This window comes from Panthera leo, chromosome E2 (genome assembly GCF_018350215.1).
Source record: "Panthera leo isolate Ple1 chromosome E2, P.leo_Ple1_pat1.1, whole genome shotgun sequence".
Classification (NCBI taxonomy): domain Eukaryota; kingdom Metazoa; phylum Chordata; class Mammalia; order Carnivora; family Felidae; genus Panthera; species Panthera leo.
Genome location: NC_056693.1, coordinates 4,130,121 through 4,149,552, shown reverse-complemented (window position 1 = coordinate 4,149,552; position 19,432 = coordinate 4,130,121). Strand labels below are relative to the sequence as shown.

Here is a 19,432-nt window from a genome sequence, read left to right as displayed (position 1 = left end):
GGGAGGAAGGCTTTTTTTTTTTTTTCCTGCCGATTGATCACTCTATTGCTATAGGTGTTAGGTTTTGGGCCAGGGACCATTCTTCCTGGAGAGGAGACTCACCTGGCCCCCAAGGACTAAATGCTGAGAACACCCTGCCCAACCCCTCCCGACCCCAGAAATGTCTCCAGACCTCACCAATTATCCCCTGGGGAGGAAAAAAAAAAAAAACAAAAAAACACCCCTGATTGGAAACCACTGTTCTAGGCGATTAAAAACCCAGGGTCTTCTTTACGTATCCCTTTTACCCTTGGACCTAGCAAAATGCCAGGTACATCCCAGAAGTTCAATAAACATAATACATATTATGCTTAAATATTTGCTGAAGGAATGACTGATTCCCAGGAATTCCCAGGAGGTGAAATTACTTTCCTTTGAGGATTTGGCATTTCCCTAGTCCTGGTGACGGACCAAACAAAAAAGTAGTTTAAGAAAACAGGTGAGGGTGTGTCTGACCCAGACCAGCTCCAATCAGAGGGGCTAGGGTGGGTCTGGGCGGAGAAGGAGAGAAGGGAGTGAGCTTTCGGTTTATATAAGAGCCCAGCAGCCCAGACCTCCCTGCCTGAGACGGGTTGCGGCCTTCCTGCTTTCTTCTTTGTGAGTATCAGCTGTCTCCTTTTTCCTACTTTCCCCCATCTCCCATCTTGGAGATGTTTCCCTTACTTCCTGCATTCTGATCGTGCACTGACGGCTTTTCCCCTGCCCCTTGGTCCCTGTTTCCCCAGCTCCCAAGCTTTCTCAAGGACTCTCCCATGAGGTGTGTTGGCCATCTTTCTGGGGTTCTTGCCTACAGGTACCCCGTGGGTGTGACTGGGGCTCATTTTTCAAGGGTGTTTAGGGTAGGAGTGGCCTTCAGGGTAGTAAGGCTTGTTCCAATCCACGTGAAGGCCTAACTACAGCCGCCCCCAAGTTAGTTCCTAAGTTACCCAGCACCGTGGTTAAGTTCTTTGGGCCTGGGGTGACGGATACATACATGGGCACAGTGTTCTCCTTAGCTGAGCTATTTCTGTGCTAATCTGGCGTTTTGCGCGAACTTTGACTTCTAACAAATCTTTAGTGTACCGCTTCCCAGACCTAGGGTCAAGGTGGGTTTAATCCAATCCTGCAAGCAATTTTTGCCTGGTGGGATGGTTGGCGTTCCTTAAGCACAGTCTGTGGTACTCAAACTGTGGGGGCACTTTCTGTTCTAAGTAGGAAAGTGCCGCCATTTTTTGAGTGTCACCGATTGGGAAGATCTACACAGAACCGTGGGATGGGTCCTTAAGACCCGTCGGGTTCTTCTGAGCCCAGTCCGGGCTCCCTCTGGGCAATGCTCTGCTCTCCCGTGGTACTCAAATGTGGAAGCACTCTTCAGACAAATCAGTGAAAAGTGCTACTGTATTTGGGTGTCACTGGTGGGCACCATCAGCGGAGTCCATCTTGCTCTCGTCAAGACTGTCACAGCTTATGTATCAGCTGCTGAGCTCTCCAAGGCAAGTGGGGTTTGGGGGCACAGGGAATGGGCTGGAGACCTACCTTTGGTTTTGCGAGGTCAACACCCATGACCTGGCCATTCAGTGCACCCCTAATGCGTTCATAACCTGACTTTTTCTGTACCTAGATGTCCCGGTGGTGCCTCCAGCTAGGAGACCAATCCTTCCGCAGTGCTCAGACTGGGATACACAAAATGGGGGCACTTCCCGTTCTCTGTCTGGAAAGTGCTCCCATTTTTGTGTGTCCTTGTCTGAGGAAATCCTCAACGTCCTAGAGCTTGGAAGGCTTAGCTTCCCAACCTGCTGTCCTGGACCCCAGCTGCGGCTTCCAGCCCCCCCATCCCTCCTGCAGGCTGGCTCCCCCCACAGCCATTTGTTCTAATGGAGTGTTGTGTACAACCTTTAGCCCACGGGTAGTAAGAAGCCAAGGACCGGTTTTCCCTCTGAATGCCTTTTCCCTCTGAATGCCTTAACCCCCTTTATTCTACATTGAGTCCTAGTTCGGGTTCTTTGAGAACGAGCAGAGGGGCAGAGAATCCCAAGCGTGGTCTGCTCTGGCAGCTCAGCCCAATGCCAGGCAACGTGAGGATTAGGACCTGAGCTGGAACCGACTCAGCCACCCAGGCGCTCCCGGTCCTATTTTAGCCTTAACATCTCCAAATGGTGAAACACTTCAATAAAATAACCATGATTTTGTGTGGGTTTGTGGCTTTGTTTAAAAATGGGCCCTTGGCTTTTCAGCAATGTGGGAGGGAAGGGCTAGATCATCTCTGCTCCCCCCACTGCTTCCCCCCCACCTTCAATAAAGGAAATCTTTGACCTTAAAACAGGTTTTGTAGAACATTAGAAACCACCAATTGAGCCCTGAAAAGTCCTGGACTTCCCCACCATAGTATAGGGACATGGGTGATGTGGCCTCCATTCAGATTGGCTACAGGCAAAGCCAAAATTGATTGCACATTGGGAAAGAATCACAAGGAAAGGGGGTGTATCTTAGAGATACAAGCCTAATTGCGGGTTCTAAAGTGAGTGGGTTAATGGTACCAAACCAACACTAGCTTGGTTGCTCCTAAGATCTTGATGTCAGGGCAGCTTCCATTTCAACACTTGCCTCCTAGAGGGCTGTGCCTGAAATTGGCTCACATCAAGGAGCAGTCTTGCCCCAGCATTCTAGACCTTGTCAGACCAGGATCCCCTCGCACCGTTCCTCTTCCAAGGCATGTTACATATTCCTACTCCCCAGACATGTGCATAGATCTTCCTGGAGGCCACCTAAGGACCTGGGTGGTGAGTGGGCCAGGTTTCTCCTTGTTCAGCTTCAGCAAAGGGTCTGGGGCATGGTTTATGGGGTTGTAAGGGGCTGGAGGACAGACAAATCAAGGGCTCTCAGGAAGGAAAGGCCTTGGTTTCAAGAGTCAAGTGTTAATGAGACCCTGATGTCCACAGGAATGTCTGCAGAGTCTGAGTTAGCTTCCTTTTTCCAGGCTTTCACGGGCTCCAGGGTCACTTTCCTCCATAAGCTCCAGGTGCTTCCTACTAAATTCCAGTCTTAGACTAATGGCTTCATTTCAGCACACTCATGGTGTCCTTGGGCGTTCCTGGGATCAATCACTGGTTTGGACTGAGTCTCCCTATCTCCAGTCCCCAATGGGGAAAGTCTGGTTTCGCCCGAGTCCTCCGCAGCATGGGACAGGTCACAGGCCAGCCTCCAGTGGGCTAATCCCGGTGAGGTATCCAGCCAGCGGGCAGGACCGTGTGCAAAGCAGGACTGCAAGGGAGTGGGTGGCGGGGCTGCTGGCCTGACCAGTATTCTCTGGCACCCGGCCCCGCCCTTCGAGACTGTCTAGCACCCTCATAGCACTGCTAGTCCTCAACTTTGCCACAGATGCCATTTCGGCTGCAGGCCTGGCTGTAGGGGGCTGTCTTGTGTGTTACACGATGGTTAGCATTTGGAGAATACTGACATTGCCAAGTGTCCCAGGGAGGGGTGCAAAAATTGCCCTCGGCTTAGAGCCCCTGCTCAAGAATCCTCAGGTCCTGTCCATGACCGTAGCATCCCCCAAACTAAAGCTCCACGCTCCAGGCTCCACGATGCCTTGACCCAGTCCCCAAGCAGAAAGGATCCATCCTGCAATGGGAGTGCACAGGAGAGCCTGCTCATCACCGTTGACCAGCGGGGTCCTGGGATGCTCTTCCTCTGCCCTGCCTTCAAGAGGAGAGCTAGAGCCATTCAGCAGCCAATGTCCAGGTGAGGTCTTGTTCCCCGAAGCACATCCAGCCTTCTGTGCGTCATTTTGTTCAGGTCCATCCCAAATAACCTGAGGACACAGCGGGAAAGGTTATCCCAGGCCCAGGCTGCGGCGGCGTTCCAAGGTAACCTCAAATCTCTCACACGTCCTGCCTTGTTAACATAATCCCATCATCCGGTACTTGGTTGCAAACCGAGTCCCATGGGGAGGTAGGCTGGCCTCTGAGCCACCACACTGTCCCAGGTCTCTAACCTCTTGACTGGTTTAATTTGTGGCCATCTTTAAGAAGAAGCAGCCAGGTTTCCCCCCTTTTATAGATGGGGATATTGAGGAGCGAAGAGGCCGGAAGGCCTCCCCATCCCACACTGCTTGCATACGTTAGTGCATGAAGGAGACGTTTCCGAATCTTCTGGCCTACTTGCCCATCTCCGATGGGCATCTCGATTGTTGACCCTCACTCCCAACTCCAAGCCCCAGGTCCCGCCTCCTTCAGAACCAGAAACCCGTCTCTCACCAGAGCACTCGAAGTTTGCAGCCAGGATGACTCAGCCCTTTGCACAGCAGCCTGACCCCCGTATCCCCCAGGGCGTTGTTGGTCAGATAAAGCTCCGTCAGGGTCTGGCTGACGCCCAGGGCGGAAGCAAGATGCTCACAAGCTTTGGCTGTGAGGCCACAGCTATCCAGCCTGTGGAAGACAGTGGTTGAAGCAATATAAGGAGCTACTTTGGGGCAGTGTCTTCAAGGGGATTCAGGGTGATGGTTTTAGGAGACCGGTTTCAGAGAAAGCAGAGTGGTGCCCAGCCAGTCCAGGTTAAGGCCAATGTGCTGGAAAACATTTAAGGGAAGCATTTAAGGATGCTTCTCAATTCACAACTTCATCTCCATAGGTTAACCCACTGATTGTGCAGTCCTATCCATTCCCCTTTATGGTAATTCGATCCCCGTCTGTCAGTGAAACCCCAGTCTCAGTCCATCTTGGGTTCATGCTGTCCTTGAGCTCAGGATCCAGGCCTAAGTCGATTGGTTCCCATGTCTCCAAGTCACCATGAATGGTTTCAGTTGGACACAGGACCCACCCCAAACCAGTGCATCAGACCCATACTTGATTTCCCGAGCTTTTTCTTTCAGAACTTAGACCTGGTAAGAAGTTGTGTTTTGTCAACAAGCAGGATCAAGGCAAAGCTTATTTGATAAAGGAGCCAATACAGCAACGAGTGAGGAAGATAATGGAGATCACGAATCCAAATGCCTAGATCAAGCCATACCTGAAGCCAATTTTCAGTTACATAAGTCAGTCAATCTCTCTCTTTTAGGAGCCAGTATGAATTGGGCTGCCACCTGCCCAAACAATATGCCATCTGATTCTCTCTAATTTCCAATCTGCCTCCCACTGTGTTTCTTTCCTGCATTCTCTGCCTTTCCGGTAACAACAAGAATAGGTAGCACCTACTGAGGAACAACTGTGTGCCGAGCACCTTGCTAAGGGCTTTGCGTTTACTTCATTTGTTCCTCACAGCAACTTTTGAAAGAAGTAGTATCACAGCAGGGATGTTAAGTGGAAATATTTTAATCTTAGTTTGGCTGAGGCTGTGAGGCGAGAGATGCCAGCTCCCAAAACGAGGCACAAGACAACAGCTCGGGACTCGCAGAGGAAGAGAAAAAACCAGCTTGCTGACGAAGAACCACCCACGTCACAGGTGCAGGGGGGTCAGGAGAGGAAGATGAGGGTGCAACCTGTAGACAGGGTGTGCAAGGAGGTCCCCCTGGGCAGGCGCCTCCCCGGGGTGGGGGTGGAGGGTCCCTGTAAGAACGCGCATATGATCCCCGGGAGAGGTGCCTGCCAGATGGGGGGTGGGGAAAGTGCTGTCCCTGAGCCCCATCCCCCCGCCCCCATCCTGATGCCCACCTACCCAGACCAGCACATAAGCCAGAGCCTCAGAAATGACAATAGAAACAATCCCTCGGGGTGGGAGCCAGGCGGGTTTTGGGGACAAAGAAGGAGGAGGAGTGATAACTCACATTTGACTGAAATTCACACTGGAACAGATTGACTTTTTATTATATAAAGGTCACTGAGAAGCCAAGAATCTGCCCAAGTAAATGTCAGCGGAGAAGAGGAAAGTTTACAGAAAATGTTTACAGGCAATGATGGAAGGTAAAGTGAGGCATTTTATGTTTGCCTCCTGCAGAGAATAAATTACCGCCTGAGCTCTCTGCGGGTTTTCTCTCCACCTCGGGGCTCCCGCTGGCCCTCTTCCAGAGCGGGGGAGGGATGTCCCTCCGATAGAAGCACAGGGCAGAGATGCGCCCCCAGCCGGAGACCGCCCCCGCCAGGCCACCAGTCCCGATGCCCAGGGCTCACCACAGTTTCTGGAGTCTGCAAGTGGGGTGTCCCAGCCCCTCGCACAGCGGCCACATGCCCCTGTCGCCCAGGTCATTGAAACTCAGATCCAGCTCCCGTAGGTGGGGGTTGACCTGGAGCACAGCACCGAGACCCTCACAGGCGGCCGAGCCCAGCCTGCAAATGCCCAACCTGGAAGACAGGACGCACAGAGGCGAGCTGAATAACCCCAAAGGCGTCCCCGGGGAGGGTTTCTTTCTGTCCAGGTGCCCATGCAGAGAGGTGATCAGACACCATCCCCCCCCCCACCCCCGACCAACCACCACCCGAGGCAGAAAAAGGGAGAAGCAAGGGGCAGGTGGGTGGGAAGACGGGAGGCAGAGAGAAATAACAAAGAAAGAGGGAAAGAGGAAGGAAGGAACACAGGGAGATGGTCCAGAGGAAGGATGATACTCAGTATGGGTTGGGTATCCATCCGATGAGTGCTCGTGTATCAGGTTCCTCCAGCTGCTGTAACAAGTTTCCACACCGGAGGTTCACAAGACAGACACTGACTGTCTCACGGCTCTAGAGGGAAGCCTGGCCCCGCCCCACCCGCCCCTGGCAGCCGAGAACCTGGTCCAGCCTCTCCCCAGGCTTCTGGTGTTCACCAGCCATCTTTGGGGTACACCTGTCCTGCGCCAACATCACCCCGTCTCTGCCTCCATGTTCACACTGCGTCTTCCTCCACAGGTGTCTGTGTCCAAATTTCCCTTCTTCATGAGGACACCTCATTAGGGGCCCTCCCTGCTCTGGCACTCATCTGAACTAATTTTATCTGCAAAGACCCTGGAATGGGGGGGGGGGAGGGCGGAGCTATATCCTTACCCAGTTTCTTTCTTTTTCTTTTTTAATTGATTTTTAATTTTTTTTAATGTTTTGTTTTTTGAGAGAGAGACACAAACAGAGCACAAGCAAGGGAGGGGCAGAGAGACGGGGAGACACAGAATCTGAAGCAGGCTCTGAGCCCCACGCAGGGCTCGAACCCACGAAACATGACATCATGACCTGAGTCAAAGTCGGACGCTCAACCCACTGAGCCCCCCAGGTGCCCCAACATGGGAATTTTTTTATACAGATGAGCCCATAGCAGTAAGTGGTTTATAAGGGTCTTTCTTTTTTTTAATTTTATTTAGTTTAAGTAAATTAAAATATACATTTTCTTACACCCAACGTGATGCTCAAACTCACGACCCTGAGATCAAAAGTCACATGCTCTTCTGACTGAGCCAGCCAGGTGCCCCAACAGCAAGTAATTTAAGCACAACTTCGTCTGTTTCTCATGATAGCCACTGGGAGGAGAATGCTATTACCATCTGTTGTTAGGACACGTGCTCAAGGTCACGGAGCTGGGGTTCACTTAGCCACTGTCCTTGCATACTGTTGCAATCGAAAGACTATTTGGGGGGACTTAAGAGAGTCAAAAATGCTATTTCAGAGGCACCTGCATGGCTCAGTCAGTTAAGGGTCCAACTTCAGCTCAGGTCATGATCTCAAGGTTTGTGAGTTCAAGCTCCGCGTCGGGCTCTGTGCTGACAGCTCAGAACCTGGAACCTGCTTCAGATTCTGTGTCTCCTCTCTCTGCCCCTCCCTCACTTGCGCTCTCTCTCTCTCTCCCTCCCTCTCTCTGTGCCCCTCCCCTCTCATGCATGCATGCATTCTCTCTCTCAAAAGTAAATCAACATTTTTAAAAAGTGCTATTTCACTGTATAGTATTTTTTTTTCCCAGATTTTCAGACATTCCTGCCTGTCCTTAGATATGGCTCCCATAGGGCGAAAACCTGAACTCTCCTTTCCTTTGAGGGTGTCCGTGTTTCCCTCAGGCGACATGTAGATCTATAAACATATAAACATCTGGTTGACCTGCTGTGTCTGGACAAGGGAAAGAACCCAGCCTCAGCCAATAAGAGCCACATTGGGGTAAGTGGAGAAATGCCTTCTAGAACATTTTTTTATAGGGACACCTGGCCGGCTCAGTCAGAAGAGCGTGCGACTCTTGATCTCGGGGTGGGGAGTTTGAGCCCCACATTGGGAAAAGACAGGAGTAAAAAATAAATAAACTAAAAAAAAAAAAAAAACAACCTTTTTTTTTTTTTTAAGTTTTTTTTTTTTAACGTTTATTTATTTTTGAGACAGGGAGAGACAGAGCATGAACAGGGGAGGGTCAGAGAGAGAGGGAGACACAGAATCTGAAACAGGCTCCAGGCTCTGAGTTGTCAGCACAGAGCCCGACGCGGGGCTTGAACTCACAGACCGTGAGATCATGACCTGAGCCGAAGTCGGCCGCTTAACCGACTGAGCCACCCAGGCGCCCCAACCTTTTTATGCATTCTAAAATGTAATGGCAGAATAAATGTGTATGAATAACTGAAAATTTGCAAGAAGAAAACACAAAAGGGGCGCCAGGGTGGCTGAGTCGTTTAAGCGTCCGACTCTTGGTTTAGGCTCAGGTCATGATCTCGTGGTTTGTGGGTTCAAGCCCCACATGAGGCTCTGTGCTGACAGTGCAGAGCCTGCTTGGGATTCCGTCTCCCACCCCACCCTTGCCCCTCCCCTGCTCAGTCTCTCTCTCTCTCAAAAATAAATAAGTAAACATAAAAAGAAAAAGAAAATGCTAAGGGCAGGATTTCCTTACTTTATTAAATGGCATTGCAAAAATTAAAGAAAAAAACTGAACTCCACCTAACCACACAGGTAAACACAAAGAAGAAACTGAGAACACCCTTGACATTGTACTGGCAAAAGATTTTATTTTCTTTCTTTTTTGTTTTAAGTTTATTTTTTTAGTAGTCTCTACACCCACCGTGGGGCTTGAACTCACCCCGAGATCCAGAACTGTAAGTACGTTCTTCTGAGCCAGCCAGGCACATGGCAAAGGAATTCTTGCACACCTCACAAGGATATAAATCATAGAAATGCATACGGATCTGACCTCAAAACATAAAGATTTGTGCCTGAGGAAAGCATCCACAGACAATTTGACAGGTTGAGGGCCTACCGAGCAGACGTTTCCAAGATACACACTCAACGGAAGATTAATATCTAAAGCGGGGAACATTCGCAGAGCAAGGCAAATATAGAACACATACCAAAGACACAAATAAATTATGCAATTAGGAAATTCACAGAACGGGGAAACCAAAAAAGCCGATAAGCACACGAAGAGATACTCAACACTGAAATGCCGTTTAAGAACATTTTACACCCACCAGGGTGTTAAAGATAGAAAGTTGAATAACCATCAAGATACCAGCAAAGTAGCTTTTCCTAAATAGCGGTCGGTCGGAAGTGTAAACCTCATCTTTCTAGAGAGCTATTCAGATCAGGTGGAGATGTCAAATTCAGTCTGAGTGTGTGACTTGACTCCAGGTTGGGGGTGGGGGCTGGTGGGGGGGGCATTCAGGAAAGGACACACAAGAATGAACATCACAGCAGAGCTGGGGACGGGAGCACAGCTCCATAGTATCTGGTGCGTGCAAATAACTGAACGCAGGTGAGCTCAAAGGGACGCCTTAGATATGTCTGCACCAAGCACATCCTCAGTTATAAAGATGAGTGGGGGAGGGGGAGAGGTTGGTGAGTTGTATCATTTACATAAAGACAGGAGTGCTTACAGACAATCTTTGGGGAGCGAAGGAAGGAGACAAAATTAAAACAGGGGCCTGTGGGGGGCGCCTGGGTGGCTCAGTTGGTTAAACATCTGACTTTGGCTCAGGTCATGATCTCAAAGTTTGTGAGTTCAAGCCCCACATGGGCCTGTCAGCACAGAGCCCACTCAGGATCCTCTGTCCCCCTTCTCTCTCCCCCCCCCCACCCTGTGCATTCTCTCTCAAAAATAAACATTTAAAAATTATATATATATTTAAAACACACACAGAGGTGTGTGTGCTTCCATGGGGATAGTGTGGACTGGATGCAGTAGAGAAAAGAATGAAGAAATGGGGCATTTGTCCAAATGTAACAAAAGGAATAGAAGCCCGGCTGTGCACAATGTCTTGAAAGAAAAAAACAAAACAAAACTTCTAGCGTGAATGACATCAGATAATAGATGAGACTTTTGTAGGACAGACAGAGTCTCCTTTGGGACTATAGAGAAAAATGACTTTTTTTTGGAAATTGACAGCCTTCTGCATTTTCTTTTTGTTCCTCGGTTTATTCATCCATTCCTTCTTGTAAAAATATATTAACTAGGGGCGCCTGGATGGATCAGTTGGATGGGCATCTGACTTTGGCTCAGGTCATGATCTCATGGTTCACCTGTTTGAGCCCTGAGTCAGGTTCTGTGCTGACAGCTTGGAGCCTGGAACCTGCTTTGGATTCTGTGTATCCCTCTCTCTCTGCCCCTCCCCAACTAGTGCCTGGTCTCTGTCTCAAAAATAAATAAAAGCTTTAAAAAAATAAAAATATATTAACTTTACTAGAATTAAAATTTAAACACTGACTCTTGATTTTGGCTCAGGTCATGATCTCATGGTTCATGAGATCAAGCCCTGCGTCGGGCTCTGTACTGACAACACAGCCTGCTTGAGATTCTCTCTCTGCCTCTCTCTGTCAGTCTCAAAATAAATGAACTTAAAAAATTGTTTAAAAATACGTGGTGCTGAGGAGCGTAAGCTCAAATTAAATCCCCAAACTGAGAACCCAGACCTTATTTAGGGGTTAAGGAAGGAATCCATGGGGATGAAGCATTTGTTTGGAGTCCTAACAGATAAAACAGATGTTATCCAGCAAACAGGAGGAATAGCAAAGTAGGAGGGCATCCCAGGAAGAAAGAACTGTTTGTGCAAAGGCCCTGTGGCAGAAAAATCTTTGAGGCAGATGTAGCTAGAGGTTAGGAGAAGAGGGAGTGACCCCAGTGAGCCCAGATAGAAGAGCAGACTCAGATGATGGTGAGGAACACAGGACTCACCGGAGGGTCTGGAGTCTACACTGGGGATGCCTGAGGCCCTCACACAGCAGCAGCACCCCGGGGTCCCCCAGGTCATTCAGGCTTAGGTCCAGCTCCCTCAGGCTGCAGTTAACACTGAGGATGGACGTAAGGTCCTCACAGGCAGCAGCAGTAAGGTCGCAAATCTTCAACCTGTAGGAAATCCAATCCAACATGTATTATGAGTGTTTTCTATACAACGTTAATTTTATCTCCCCTACCCCCAATCTTAAAAGTAATGCATTTTCTTTTTTTAACATATTTTTTTAATGTTTTATTTCATTTTATTTTCGAGAGAGACAGAGCGTGAGCAGGGGAGGGCAGAGACAGAGAAAGACACAGAATCCGAAGCAGGCTCCCGACACCGAGCGTGTCTGCACAGAGCCAGATGTGGGGCTCGAACCCACGAACCGTGAGATCATGACCTGAGCCGAAGTCGGACGCTTAGCCAACTGAGCCACCCAGGCGCCCCAAAAGTAATGCATTTTCAAAGGAACAACTCATTGTTTAAAAACGGGTAAAAGTGTGAGTAGATATTTCTTTGCAGAAAATAAACAAACGGTCCAACATCACAGGAAAAGATGCTCAGCATCGCTAATCATTAGGAAAATGCAAATCAAAACCACCAGGACGTACCACATCACATCCATTAGGATAGCTATCGTAAAAAATAATAACGTTTTTTACGAATTTCAAAAGGCCCCTGAACACCACGAATGTTGGCAAGGGTGTGAAGGAATTAACTTTATGCACTGTTGGTAGGAAGGAATAATGGTGAAGTGAGTGTGGAAAGCAATATGGCAGCTCCACAAAAAATTAAACACAACCCTATGCTCCATCCATTCCGCTTCTGGTTACATAGCCCAAAGAATTGAAAGTAAGCGCTCCAAATAATATTTGTGGCTCAATGTTTACAGCATTTTTCAAAGTAGCCAAAAGGCAGAAGCACTCCAAGTGTCCACCAAGGGATGAACTGAATGGATTCAACTGTGGTATATCCACGTAATGTGATGTTATTCCGCCTTAAGAAGGAAGGAACTTGTAACGCAGCGATGTGAACGAAAGTTGAAAAGACACTAAGTAAAAGAAGCCAGTCACACACACACACACACACAGAGGACACAAATATTTCGTGATTCTAGTTACATCAGGTACCTACAGTGGTCAAATACCATAAAGACAGAGAGTAGAATGGAGGTTATCAGGGGCCGGGGCAGGCAGATGGGGAGGCGGTGTTTAACAGACAGTCTCAGTTTTGCAAGATGAAAAAGTTCAGGCGGTGGATGGTGGTGATGCTTTGCACAACAGTGTGAATAGCTTAATAGTCTTTAAGTGAATAGTGAATAGTGAAAAGTGAATAGTGAATAGTCTTAATAGCTTAAGACCGTGAAGCTGTATGCTTCAGAATGGCAAAATAGAAGGCATGCCTGGCTGGCTCAGCCGGTAGAGCACACGGCTCTTGATCTCTGGGTCGTGAGTTTGAGCCTCACGTTGAGTGTAGAGATTACTTTTTATTTATTTATTTTGAGAGGGGGAGGGGCGGTGAGAGGGGGAGAGAGAATCAAGCAGGCTCTGCGGTGTCAGCGCAGAGCCCGACGTGGGGCTCGAACCCACGGACCGTGAGATCGTGACCTGAGCTGAAATCAAGAGTCGGACGGACGTTCAAGTGACTGAGCCATCCGGGCGCCCTGAAATTACCTAAAAAATGATAAGATGGTAAATTTTATGATACGTGTATTTTCTTTTCTTTTTTTAGTGTGATGCATTTTCTTGGCTAAAGTAATCCAGCAAATACAGAACAGCATTTCTGTGCTCATCGTGTGTGATTCCTCAACCTGTCTTTGATGCTTCGCCATAAATTAGCAGCAATGTGTTTGGGATGCACCTCAACTGACAGAAGTACAGAGCAGGAAAACACTATTGCCCCAAAACCCACTCCTCAAAGGTGTCCTCCATTGACATATAGCACAGCGTCTTCCTATATATAGAAAAAGAAGGGGTGCCTGGGTGGCTCAGTCGGTTAAGCGTCCAACTTCAGCTCAGGTCGTGATCTCGCAGTCCGTGAGTTTGAGCCCCACATTGGGCTCTGTGCTGCCAGCTCAGAGCCTGGAGCCTGTTTCAGATTCTGTGTCTCCCTCTCTCTGACCCTCCCCCGTTCATGCTCTGTCTCTCTCTGTCTCAAAAATAAATAAACGTTAAAAAAAAAAAAATTTAAAAAAAAAAAAAAAAAAAGAAAAAGAAGACAGAGATCGAGTCCTGAATTTACCACGTGAGACCCCGGACCCAGCTGTGCCTGAAACCAGTCTTTCCCTCCGGACTTCTCTCAGTGACAGAAACCAACAAACCCACTCTCGTCTCCAGCCACACTGAGATGAGGTGTCTGTCCCGACAACCACAGGAATTTTGGTGGATGCCTTTATTGTAGGGAGCTCTGTGGCAGTTAACACTGATGTTAGTATTGCCTTGATGCTTATTTATTTATGATTTATTGTGGTAAAATATATGTGACACGGGGGCACTTGGGTGGCTCAGTCGGTTAAGCGTCCGACTTCGGCTCAGGTCATGATCCCACGGTTCATGAGTTCGAGCCCCGCATCGGGCTCTGTGCTGACAGCTCGGAGCCCGGAGCCTGCTTCGGATTCTGTGTCTCCCTCTTTCTCTGCCCCTTCCCCGCTCATTCATGCTCTCTGTCTCTCTGTGCTCTCTGTCCAAAAAAAAAAAAAAAATATATATATATATATATATATATATATATATATATGTATGTATAAGTGACATCAAATTTACCATCTAACCTTTTCTTTCTTTGGCCCCGTGCAGAACTCACCACAGGATCCGCAGTCCACACACTGGATGCCCCAAGCCTTGGCACAACAGCCTCAGACCCAAATCCTGCAGCGAATTCCCCGCCAGGTCCAACTCCACTAGATGCTGATTGGTGCTGAGCACCGAGGCGATCTCCTGGCAAGCGCCGGCCTCCAGCTCACACTTCCTCAACCTCGGGAGGGAAGAGACGTTGAAGAGGCTGCCATGTTGCTTTCCTGGCTCCCCCCCTGGCCCGCCCAGTCACCCAACACGAACCTACACGTGTCACTACGGCTCAGAGATGAACAAGAGGCCATCGTCTCCAGCAGGAGCATCCTGCCTAACGAGGCAAAGGGCTAAGCAGTTGTACTCCAGGGAAGGCAGTGCCATTGAGGCAGGAGTGAGCCACAGCTCACGGCAGGATCTCCAGAGCTCAAGGTCTGGGTGCGTCTATCTCTGCCACTCGCTAGCTCTGCACCCTCAAGCAAAGCGTCTGCAAGTCTGTTTCCTGTTTCACGTGCTGCCTTAGGTTCACTGCCTGTAACATAAGGATGATGGTCGCACCTGCTTCCTAAGTCTCTTGCGAGGAGCACAAAATTTGCTAAGGGGACAGGACGTAGAACCACGCCTGACGCACAACAGGCGCTGGGACGGTGAGCTACTGTCTATTAAAACCATCATGGTGGGGCGCCCGGGTGGCTCAGTGGGTTAAGCGTCCGACTCTTGGTTTCAGCTCAGGTCATGATCTCAAGGGTTCGTGAGTTCGAGCCTCAAGTCAGGCTCTGTGCTGATAGTGTGGAGCCTGCTTGGGATTCTCTCTGCCTCTCTCTCTTTCTCCTCTCTCTCTCTCAACATAAATAAATAAACATTAAAAATACAATACAATAAAATAAAATACAATGCAATACAATACACTACAATACAATGCAATACAATAAAATAAAACAAAATAAAATAAAATAAAACAAAACCTAACCCAGGTTTGGCAACCTGTGCACAGTTAGGGGAGACTCTCTGGGGGGTTGGGATGGTTCTCAAAGGCTAAGTAGGAGTTCCCTCGGAGGAATAAGACGGGACGTGGTAAGAGATCATAGAAAATATATATACTGATCTCTGCCCCTGTTCCCAGCACAGAGCTCCTGAATCCCTGTAATTCCTAAGTGGTAAGAACACCAGGATTGTATCTTGGGATGGGTGGGCTCCCAGATGGGCCTGGGCACCAGAGAGGCCAAGGCCTGATGAGAAGCTTAGAACGTTCAGCCCTGCCCCCCCCCCCTTCCTCCAGAAGGGAGGGGCTGGAAATGGAGTAATGATCCATTCACCACAGGAGGAAGGCTCCCTAAAACCCCAAGAGCGGGGCACCTGGGTGGCTTAGTTGGTGAAGCAAACAGACTTCAGCTCAGGTCATGATCTCACAGTTCGTGGGTTCCAGTCCCGCTTCGGATGAGCCCCACTTCTCCCTCTCTCTCGCTCTCCCTGCCCCTCACTCACTTGTGCTCTCTCTCTCTGTCTGTCTCGCAAAAAACAAACAAGCAAAAACAAACGATAGCACATGGTTGGGAGATGCCAGGCTGGTGAACACGTCCACCCCATCCTCCCCGGGAGGGCGGTGCACCCAGCCCCGTGAGGACAGAAACTCCTGCTCTCGGGACCCTCCCAGACCTCCTCCCATGCACCTCTCCCCCTGGCTTTCAACTGTATCCTGTATCATACAGGATCATTAGTTATCATCAACCTAATAAACTGAGAAACCTAAGTGTTTCTCGGGAGTTCTATGAGCCACTCTGGGAAATTAATCAAACCTGGGGCAGGGGGTTGGATAGAAGCCAGGTGACAACTTGGATTTGTAACTGGCATCTGAGGCTGGGGTGAGGACGTGGTGGGGGGGGGCTGGGGGGCAGTCTCGGGCGGTGGCGGGGGAGTCCTCACCTGTGGGGCCTGACAGCACCTCCAGGCAGAGTGATTTATAGGACACCCCACTGGTGTTGCAGGGTTGCTTGCTGTGGGAAATCCCACACATTGGTGACCAGAAACATCAGAAGCAGTGTCCTCTGTGGGAGTGGGGCAGACCCCCAGGGGACGCTAGGTGGCTTGTCCACAACCGTGGCCTTGCGGCGAGAAGGGACGGCGCGGCTAAACGTCACGAGCTCACAGGAGCTCGGCGTGCAGACCCCTCGGGGTGTCGCTGACCAGTAAGGTGTGGGGTCTGCGAGGGTGAGTGGCCTGGGCACTCCCCACAGTGGACGTGAGGTGGCTGGGGTCCAAGGAGGCCAGGGAGGGGTTCCCTGAAGCTCGAAGGGTCCGGGGCAGGAGTCTACGGTCTCCGGGCAGCCCTACGGCACAGACCAAGGACCGGTCCGGGGTGCAGACTCACTGAATCGCCTGCAGCCTGCATCTGGGATGCCGGAGCCCCTGACACAGCAGCTTCACACCCGGCAGCCCGAGCCCATTGCCGCTCAGGTCCATCCTTCTTAGATTCTGATTGGCCATCAGGGCGGCCGCGAGGTCCCGGCAGGCAGAGGGAGCCACACAGCATCTCTTGAGCCTGGGCACGAGGGAGGGGACAAGAACCAGGTCACTTCCTGTGGCCAGAGGGTGGGTTCTGCCCCTCGTCCTTTCTCTCCCTCCTTCTTTTGGTCTAGACCTATTTCCCCCTTCCTTTATTTTTTATTTTTTTATTTTATTTTTTTTAACATTTATTTATTTTTGAGAGAGAGAGAGAGAGACAGAGCATGAACGGGGGAGGGGCAGAGAGAGAGGGAGACACAGAATCTGAAGCAGGCTCCAGGCTCTGAGCTGCCAGCACAGAGCCCAATGCGGGGCTCGAACCCACAAATAGCGAGATCATAACCTGAGCTGAAGTTGGATGCTTCACTGACTGAGCCACCCAGGAGCCCCAATAAATAAACTTAAAAAAAAATGAGGTCACTAGAGTGGGTCCTAGCCCACTGTGACTGGTGTCCCTATAAAAAGAGGAATCTGGGGGCACCTGCGTGGCTCAGTCAGTGAAGCAACCAACTCTTGATTTTGGCTCAGGTCATGATCTCACAGTTCATGAGTTCAAGCCCCACATTAGGCTCTGTGCTGACGGCATGGAGCCTGCTTGGGATTCTCTCTCTCTCTCTCTCTCTCTCTCTCTCTCTCTCTGTCTCTCCCTCCATTCATGATCTCTCCTCTTTCAAAATAAATAAATAAACTTAAGGGGTGAAAAAAAAAGGAAACTGGACACAGACTCGCACATGTGAGGACACGGGGAGAAGACAGCCATGTGCAAGCCAAGGAGCGAGGCCTCGGAGGAGACCGACCGTGCCCACACCTGGGCCTGGGACTTCTGTCCTCCAGATCCGTGTTGTCTAAGTCCCCTAGGCTGTGGGGCTTTGCTAGGGCAGCGGAAGCAAACACCACCATATACTCTTTCTGAGTGAGCCCCGTGAAGACGGGGTGTGTGTGGGGGTCCATCAGAAGCCCGCAGACCCGCCTGGACTCACCTCAGGTTCTGAAGTTTGCAGCTGGGGTGTCTGAGCCCTTCACACAGCAGCCTCACGCCCCGGCTGCCCAGGGCGTTGCGGTCCAAGAGCAGCTCCTGCAGATGTGGATTCGTGCTCAGAGCCGCAGCGAGCTGCTTGCTGTAGGCATCTGGCAACACGTTCGTCTCGGGTCTGCGTGAAGGAAAGACAGGACAGAGTGGAGCTGGGCCAGACTCCGTGCAACGATTATGCCACACTCGTGTGTCCCTTTCACAATTTACAAAGTGTCATCTTTCTGTTTTACATTAAAAAAAATTTTTTTTAGGGGAATCTGGGTGGCTCAGTCGGTTAAGCGGCCAACTTCGGCTCAGGTCATGATCTCACGGTCCGTGAGTTCAAGCCCCGCGTCGGGCTCTGTGCTGACAGCTCAGAGCCTGGAGCCTGTTTCAGATTCTGTGTCTCCCTCTCTCTCTGACCCTCCCCCGTTCATGCTCTGTCTCTCTCTGTCTCAAAAATAAACGTTAAAAAAAAAAAATTAGTGTTTATTTATTTATTTTTAAATGTTTATTTATATTTGAGAGAAAGAGACAGAGGGCAAGTGGGGGAAGGACAGAAAGAGAGAGAGGGAGACAGAATCTGAAGCAGGCTCCAGGCTCTGAACTGTCAGCACAGAGCCCGACTCGGGGCTTGAACTCAATGAGCCATGAGATGTGACCTGAGCCGAAGTTGGACGCTCAACTGACTGAGCCACTCAGGTGCCCCTTTAGTGTTTATTTTTGAGAGAGAGAGAAAGAGAGCAAGCGAGAAAGGGGCAGAGAGAGACGGAGACACAGAATCCAAAGCAGGCTCCAGGCTCTGAGTTGCCAGCACAGAGCCCCACATGGGGCTCAAACTCATGAACCGTGAGATCATGACCTGAGCCAAAGTCAGACGCTTAACTGACTGACCCACCCAGGCACCCCTCTTTATGTTTTACTTTTTAAAGGTACGCTCTGCGCCCAACGTGGCTTTTGAACTTCCAACCCTGAGATCATTAGTCTCGCCCCCTTCGACTGAGTCAGCCAGGCGCCCCCTACATTTGCATTTAAAATATTCCGCTCTTGGGGCGCCTGGGTGGCTCAGTCGGTTAAGCGGCCGACTTCAGCTCAGGTCATGATCTCGCGGTCCGTGAGTTCGAGCCCCGCATCGGGCTCTGTGCTGACAGCTCAGAGCCTGCAGCCTGTTTCAGATTCTGTGTCTCCCTCTCTCTGACCCTCCCCCGTTCATGCTCTGTCTCTCTCTGTCTCAAAAATAAATAAACATTAAAAAAAAAAAAAAAAAATTTTTTTTAAAAATAAAATATTCCGCTCTAGGGGCACCTGGGTGGCTCAGCAGGCTACGTGTCTTCAGCTCAGGTCATGATCTCACAGTCTGCGAGTTCGAGCCCCACGTTGGGGTCTGTGCTGACAGCTCAGAGCCTGGAGCCTGTTTCAGGTTCTGGGTCTCCCTCTCTCTCTGCCCCTCCCTCGTCATGCTTTGTCCTTCTCTCTCTCAAAAATAAATAAACATTAAAAAAAATTTTTTTTAATATTCCACTATAGGGGCCCCTGGGTGGTTCAGTCGGTTGAGTGGCCAACTTTGGCTCAGGTCATTATCTCATGGTTCATGAGTTCAAGCCCCGCATTGGGCTCTCTGCTGTCAGCCCAGAGCCTGCTTTGGATCCTCTGTCCCTTCCCCAGTCACACTCTCTCTCTCTCAAAAATAAACAAAAACATAAAAAAAAAAAAAAAAAGAATGGCCTGACTCACATGGTACAAGGTAAAACATGCAGCCAATAAGGTCTCCTGATTTACTTCTGGTTGTATAGTCTGTCTTAAAACCTATGTTTAGGGGCGCCTGGGTGGCCCAGTCGGTTAAGCGTCCGACTTCGGCTCAGGTCACGATCTCACAGCTCGTGACTTTGAGCCCTGCATCGGGCTCTGTGCTGATGGCTCAGAGCCTGAAGCCAGCTTCGGATTCTGGGTCTCCCTCTCTCTGACCCTCCCTCGTTCATGCTCTGTCTCTCTCTCTCTCTCTCTCTCAAAAATAAATAAATGTTAAAAAAAAATAAAAAA

General features: G+C 49.8%; 1 protein-coding gene across 5 annotated transcripts in view; it reads right to left on the bottom strand.

Annotated features, from left to right (window-relative positions):
• Positions 1 to 1,972: 1,972 nt before the first annotated feature.
• NLRP12 (NLR family pyrin domain containing 12) overlaps positions 1,973 to 19,432 on the bottom strand; it is a 38,175-nt gene continuing 20,715 nt past the window's right edge. The window contains exons 5-11 of one of the 5 annotated variants that reach the window (XM_042918198.1): positions 17,361 to 17,531; positions 16,247 to 16,417; positions 13,895 to 14,065; positions 11,050 to 11,220; positions 6,123 to 6,293; positions 4,275 to 4,445; positions 1,973 to 3,829 (exon numbers count right to left, since the gene is read on the bottom strand). In XM_042918198.1, coding sequence (XP_042774132.1) covers positions 3,742 to 3,829; positions 4,275 to 4,445; positions 6,123 to 6,293; positions 11,050 to 11,220; positions 13,895 to 14,065; positions 16,247 to 16,417; positions 17,361 to 17,531 — 1,114 coding nt within the window. In that variant the 3' untranslated portion in view covers positions 1,973 to 3,741. Of the gene's footprint in view, positions 3,830 to 4,274; positions 4,586 to 6,122; positions 6,294 to 11,049; positions 11,221 to 13,225; positions 13,241 to 13,894; positions 14,066 to 16,246; positions 16,418 to 17,360; positions 17,532 to 19,432 lie in introns of those variants that run through there. The other 4 variants (XM_042918200.1, XM_042918199.1, XM_042918201.1 and 1 more) reach the window with 4 other exon arrangements.